The sequence below is a fragment of the Chinchilla lanigera genome, unplaced genomic scaffold (assembly GCF_000276665.1).
Source record: "Chinchilla lanigera isolate Chin_1 unplaced genomic scaffold, ChiLan1.0 scaffold00028, whole genome shotgun sequence".
NCBI classification, from domain to species: domain Eukaryota; kingdom Metazoa; phylum Chordata; class Mammalia; order Rodentia; family Chinchillidae; genus Chinchilla; species Chinchilla lanigera.
In genome coordinates this window covers 17,884,118-17,890,644 of record NW_004955429.1, presented here as the reverse complement: position 1 = coordinate 17,890,644, position 6,527 = coordinate 17,884,118, and the positions used below count along the sequence as shown (strand labels likewise).

General features: G+C 52.4%; 1 protein-coding gene across 1 annotated transcript; it reads right to left on the bottom strand.

The window, feature by feature from the left end:
• Nucleotides 1-108: 108 nt before the first annotated feature.
• On the bottom strand, nucleotides 109-4,597 carry Rpl32 (ribosomal protein L32). Its single transcript, XM_005387092.1, has 4 exons — nucleotides 4,490-4,597; nucleotides 3,157-3,257; nucleotides 2,673-2,854; nucleotides 109-288 (listed from the first exon to the last, which is right to left on the bottom strand). Exons 2-4 carry the CDS (start codon nucleotides 3,250-3,252, stop codon nucleotides 159-161), a joined length of 408 nt encoding a protein of 135 aa, XP_005387149.1. The 5' UTR covers nucleotides 3,253-3,257; nucleotides 4,490-4,597; the 3' UTR covers nucleotides 109-158.
• Nucleotides 4,598-6,527: the final 1,930 nt, after the last annotated feature.

Genomic DNA, 6,527 nt, shown 5'->3' with positions numbered 1-6,527 from the left:
TGCAAATCCTTCACATGGAAGACGCCATGGAGGCACCAGGCGGCACTCTCCTGACAAACTCACAGACACCGGCAGTTACTGCCAGGGGAAGAGAGAACACACCAGGGGGCAGTTTTTGTGGTTTTATTTAAGCACAAGTAAACATGCACACGAGCTGTCTACTCGTTTTCTTCGCTGCGCAGCCTGGCGTTGGGGTTGGTGACTCGGATGGCGAGCTGGGCCGCTCTTTCCACGATGGCCTTGCGGTTCTTAGAGGAGACGTTGTGAGCAATCTCTGCGCAGTAAGACCTGGAAGAGAAGTGGCAGGTGGTGAGGAGCCACCAGCACTGGGCACGCCGGGGAGGCCACTGCTTCAGTCCCTCTGCCCCAGGCCCAAGCAGAGGGCGCGTGTGCGGGAGCCTCGCCAGAGCCCTCCCATTCACCCTGCTGCAGCAGGCAGGCCGCAGGGGGGCCCCATTTCACAGGCAAGGAAAACAAGGAATCTCTGAGTCGTGGTGAGGAGTGGCCTGGCCCAGGTCTCCCTCAGGCCTCCTGGGAGCCAGCCCAGTGAGGGCCCCATGGTCCTGGTGTGAGGCCCTGACCAATGCACTTGCAACTCAGTAATGACTGAGAGCCCGACAGTTCAGGGCCCCGATGACTGCAGTGGACACAACTCTCACAGACGGAGGACACGGAAGCCACCAGCCCCAGCACGAGGACGAGGCGACAACAGGGCAGACAGAGTCGCTCCACTGGGTGGCAGCCCAGCCATGACAGAGCAGGCCCACGAGGGAAATGAGGCAGCAGCACGCAGCTCTCCCAGGGCTCTGGGACCTGGACTGGCACAGCGAGACATTAACAGACGAGGGTTTCTGTCTGACACTGAAGAGCCCACTGGGGTCCACAGAAAAGATGCCTTAGGTGTCCTGTGTTGTCCTTTTTCTTTTGCAATCCTGGGAACAGGACCCAGGAAGCACCGAACTACATCCCTAGCCCCTTTCAATTTTTTGAGATAGAATTTTTATTTTTTTATTGGTTTTTCTCCAGTACCGGGAACCGAACTCACGACCTTGTGCTTGCCAGGCAGGCGCTTTGCCGCTGAGCTAAATCCCCAGCCCTAGAATTTTTATTAATTGTCCAGGCTGGGTTGGAACTTGTGATCCTTCTGCTTCAGCCTCCTAAGTGGCTGGGATTACAGGTATGTGCCACCACTCAGCCTCTGCTTGCTTGCATTCCCTCTTTTTTCTTTTTGAGACAGGGCTTTGCTATGCTATGCAACTCAGGCTGGCCTGGAACTCACAGCGATCCTCCTGCCTCAGCCTCCTGAGTGCCACCACACCCAGCTAGCCGTTATTTTCAAGACATGCTGCATTACATGTTCCATTTCCCTAAAATGTGCATGTCCTTATCCACCAAAACATTTAATGATTACCACGCCTATCATTTCAAATGTGTAGGGTGACAGGTGTAGTGGCACAGGTGCATAATCCCAGCACTCAGAAATCTATGAATTCAAGGCCAGCCTGGGCTACACATTGAGTTCAAGTCCAGCCTACACTACATGGTGCGACACTCTCAAAAATATAAAAATAAACGCGTAGGGCCTTTTCCACACTACTGCACGAATCATTTGGGATGAATGTGTACCAGTCCATCCTAACACACTACAACTTGCTAAGGATGCTTTCAGCTGTTTTCCAACTGGTTATCGCTGCCACAGCTGCCTTACAAAATTTCCTGTTGGGGCTGGTGGCACATGGCCACAATCTCAGCACTCTAGGAGGCTGAGGCAGGAGAATCACAAGTTCCAGCTCAGTCTAGCCAACTTAGTAAAAAACCTGTCTCAAAATTAAAAGGGACTCATGCTCTAGTGCGTACCAGAAAAAATACCGTTTCCCTGCTTTTTGGTTACTCAGGATAAATGCCTCAAAACAGGATATATGCGTAAAAAGATCGTAAGAGTATTTCCACGGATCTTGATAAATATCACCAAACTGTTCTAATACATGTAATGTACAAAACACCAGCCTTCCTGTCACACAACAGGTACCGAGGTATATGTCTCACAACCCAGCCAGCAACCTGTCACCACCAATCCCTGTGTTCCTCTTTCCCAAAGAAACACCTGGCTCTCAATGCCTGGTTACGACCACCCAGGAGATGCAACCGACCCAGGCAGACCGCTGTGCCCTCGCACAAACACAAGCACGGGCGCCACTCCCCGAGCCCTGCCTCACTAAGACAATGAAACCCCATGGCTTCTTCCAGGTCGGGAAGAAAATCAACTGCACTCTGCTAACCTCAGCACCACTCCTGACACCCAGATTCCAGGTGTCAAGGTCACCCCCAGGACAAAACCAGGTCATTTCCCAGGCTGGTTTCGAGCCAAGCCCCGTAACAAGCTCACCAGCACCAACCTTTGCTCAAAGCACCCCATGGGCTTCCCCATCTCTACTCTGTGGCCACAGCCGACCCCCACCTCCTCTCCAGGCGCTCTGAAGCCCTCGCCCTCAGCTGGCAGCCCCCTGTCCCAGCAGCAAGTGTCCCGTAGGTGTGAGGCTTGTGCCCTCAAGCAAATAAAGCATCCCTGAACCTGAACTCCCTCCCAAGCATCATCTAAGCTGGGCAAGGACCCCTCCCCAAGGGCCCAGGAATAAGCACCCCTCCGAGTGCTCACGGCTGGACCAACTCACTTGTTGCACATCAGCAGCACCTCCAGCTCCTTAACATTGTGCACCAGGAACTTGCGGAAGCCACTGGGCAGCATGTGCTTTGTCTTCTTGTTGCTTCCATAGCCTATGTTGGGCATCAAGATCTGGCCCTTGAACCTTCTCCGCACCCTGTTGTCGATGCCTCTGGGTTTCCGCCAGTTGCGCTGCAAAACACAGCACATGAGCTGGTCAGCCTCTGTGCAAGAGGCCAGCTCCGCACTCAAGTACTGTCCCTGGGTGACAGGACCTCTACTTTACAGGTAGAAAAAATAAGAATGGCAAATAAAAGCCACCTGAGTAGAACAGATCTGGGTGGAGGAGAAGGGCTGTGCATGTGCTGAGATAAAAAGCCCTTCAGACAGTGGTGCCCTATGGGGCGCCCGTGGAGTCCACCTTCCCGCGGAGCCCTCCTGCCACCCACAGGCCGGCTCTGTCTACCACGGTGTTAGAAGCCCTGCAGGAGTACCTTGATTTTGACATATCGGTCTGACTGGTGCCGGATGAACTTCTTGGTCCTCTTTTTGACGATCTTGGGCTTCACGAGGGGTCTGAGGGCCGCCATGGTGCCTTTAAGGAGAGGGCAGATCCCAGTTACAGGAGGATCTGGGACGGGGGGACTTCTGGCCAGGGCCGAGGGCTGTTGCAGAGTGTCTTCCAGTCACCAGCTACTGGACAAGCTGGGAATGGAATGGGTGCCCTGCCGGGTTGCTCTCCCTCCTGTTTCCGAAGCTGGCAGAACACTGGCCACTCTCCAGACGCGATCCCAGGAGGTCACGGGTCTCTCGGCCCAGAAACCAGAAAGAAAACCAACAGCGGCCGGCCACGATGGCCCACGCATGCCTGTAATCCCAGCACCGGGGAGGCTGAGGCTGGATACTGCAGTTTGAGGTCAGTCTGGCCCACAGTGATTTCAAGCCCAAAGCCTGGATTACACAGCGAGGCCCTATCTCAAAAAGAGCTGGGAAAAAAAACAAACAAACAAACAAACAAAAAAAACCCGAACAGCTGACACAAACCAAAACTGCCCCCAAGACCTTCTAGCTCGTATCGGGCGGTAAATCCCACCCCAGTAAGCGTCCCAATCTCTCCTTTTAGTGCCAAGTCTCAATGCTCTCACCTGCGAAATGGACATGACAGGGAACACAAATGATGCAGCGCCAGGCACAAAGTCAATAACGCCCAACCTGGATTCTCTGTGCGGCGGGCTGCCGGGCAGTGCCCTCATGCGCACAAAACCCCAAACGCCTCGCCGTGAACACGGCTCCGCCCGGAGGCCCCCCCGGAACGGATCCATCCCCGCCGCCCCGACGGAGTGCTCGGCAGCGGACCGCCTGGGCCGGCACCACGACCCCCGAGGGCAACACCCGAGCCAGTGCAGGGGTTTCTGCCGACATCCAATCAGGCCACCAATTTAGGGAACAAGTTTGCGCGACAGCCCACGCGGAGGATGCCGGCGAGCCGGGAACTTGCAGGTCTCATCTGCGGCCTCAAGCCAGGTACCTCTGATCTCTTGCCGGAAGGTTCGCGCCCCGGCCATCTGACCTCAACTAGCACGAATCGAAAGGACTCCAACTCGCCATCCTCTGCTGTGCTGACCCCACGCGGCCTCCGTATGCGGGAAGAATCCCGGACGCGAAACCCCATCACGGCTCGAAGCCGCTGCGCCCACACGTCCTAGCAGGCCGCCGCCGCCGATACCCAAGAAGCCGGGTACCCTGGACGGAGGCCTTCTTACGCGGGAGGTGGGGGGGCCCACAAGGAGCCAGCAGAAGCGCAGATGGCCCACGATTGACACTCACCGAGTCGGAGATGGCTGCCACCTCCGTAGGCAGCGCCGAGGAAGAGAGGGGAGGGTGACGCGCATGGGCTGATGGGACTAACCTACGGGTCCTGGCAGGGAAAAGACGAACGCTTCCGTCTCTGAATCCTTCAAAGAAAAAAGTCCTGTTAGAGAAATAATGCTGCAAAAAGTCCCCAGCATGCCTGTATTTTATTAGACACTAATATGTAAGAATAGAACTAAAGATGTACCTAACCTTGCCTTGGACCTACGCAAAAGGGTTGCTTCCAAATCTGGAAGGTTTTTTTTGAGATAAGACCTGGGGAGCAGAACCTACTTCCGCCCAAAGTGGAAGCCCATTTGTTTTTAGACTGTTTCCTCCGCGTTTCTTCTCCTCCAGGTGCGCCCCCTGTAGGTTAGGAGGGAGCAAAACAGAGATCTCCTAATACAGTAACTCCTTGGGAATTTGCAGTCCTACCTGCTACTGTAAAGGGTTGGTTCCAGGGCTACCAAACTCCCTGGATGCTCCCGTCCCTTATATAAAATGGTGGAGCATTGCATAGAACCTACCCAACCTCTCCTACACACTATAAATAACCTCTAGGTTACTCGGGATAAATGCTGGGGAAATCCCTGCAGCTCAGGGAATCATGACGAAAGTCTGCACATGTTCAGAACAGATGCGATTTTTTTCCTAACGTTTTCTTATCCACGGTTCATTGAACCTGTGGATGCAGATGTGGAATTTTCAGGCACGGAGGGATAACTGTCTGAATAGCAGTGAGACCAGAACAGCAGACATTCCACGGGATTTTAGAACCTTACCACAATTCTTCAAGGTAGCCCTCTACTTCTCTTCCTCCTTCTTTTTTTTCCTTTTTTGGGGGCGTTACTGAGGATTAAAACCAGGGCCTCTGAATTTAGCTACATCTCCTTTTTTGTAGTATTTTATTTTGAGGCAGGGTGTGGGTAAATCACTAAGTTGCCAAGGTTGAGCTGGAACTTGCAATCCTCCTGCCTCAGCCTCCAAGAATGCTGAGATTACAGGTGTGTGCCACTACACCTGGTTTATTTTCTTCATTTGACATATGTGGAAAGTGAAGTTTTGCCGAGCGTGGTGGCACACACCTGTAATCCCAGCACTTGAGAGGCTGAGGCAGGAGGATCATTGTGAGTTCAAGGCCAGCCTGAGCTACAAAGTGAGTTCAAAACTAGCCTAAACTGCATAATGAGACCCTGTCTGAAAAATCAAACAAGCAAACAAAAAAAAGAAAGTAAAGTTTGAAGATTTGACACCCCCCCCAAAAAAAAACCCACACTGACTACACATTTCTAACCATCCAGCTAAACTACCTAGTTTTAAAATTGTTGTTCTTGACTTGTTTGGCTTAGCTTTTGTTTTAAAAATTGTTTTGAAGCCAGGCCTGGCAGTGCACACATGTCATCCCAGCACTGGGGAGGCTGAGGCAGGAGGATTGCCATGAGTTAGGGGCAAGCCTGGGCTACATAGTGAGTTCAGGGGCTGGGAATTTAGCTCAGTGGCACAGCGCCTGCCTGGCAAGTGCAACATCATGAGTTCGATTCCCAGTACGGGAAGAAAAAAACAAAAAAGCAAAAAACAAAACAAAAAAAAACATACTGAGTCCAAAAAAAAATCATTTTAAAATTCCAGGAGGAAACAAAACAAAACCCCTTGATTTCCCAACTCAAACACCATACAGATACCACTAGTGAGCCTTTTGTTGTTGATGGGTGTTTTGGACTTTTTTTTTTTACACAGGGTCTTTATATAGCCCAGGCTGGCCTCAAACTCACAACAATCTTGCCTCAGCCTCCTAAGTGCTGGGATTCCGGGTATGTGCCACCACACCCAACTCAGACCTAACTGCCTGTATCTGCCCTATACCTGGAGAGTAGTCTTGTCCTGGGACTGTGTGTTTTGTTTTGTTTTGTTTTTTTTTTGTTTGTTTTTCTCCGGTACCGGGAACCGAACTCACGACCTTGTGCTTGCCAGGCAGGCACTTTGCTGCTGAGCTAAATCCCCAGCCCCAAAGTTT

Coding starts and splice junctions, on each gene's coding strand:
- Rpl32 (XM_005387092.1), bottom strand. CDS start 3,252: ATGGCGGCCCTCAGACCCCTCGTGAAGCCCAAGATCGTCAAAAAGAGG. Junction 2,855..3,156: donor ACCGATATGTCAAAATCAAG/GTACTCCTGCAG, acceptor TGTGTTTTGCAG/CGCAACTGGCGGAAACCCAG. Junction 289..2,672: donor GTGCTGCTGATGTGCAACAA/GTGAGTTGGTCC, acceptor CTTCTCTTCCAG/GTCTTACTGCGCAGAGATTG.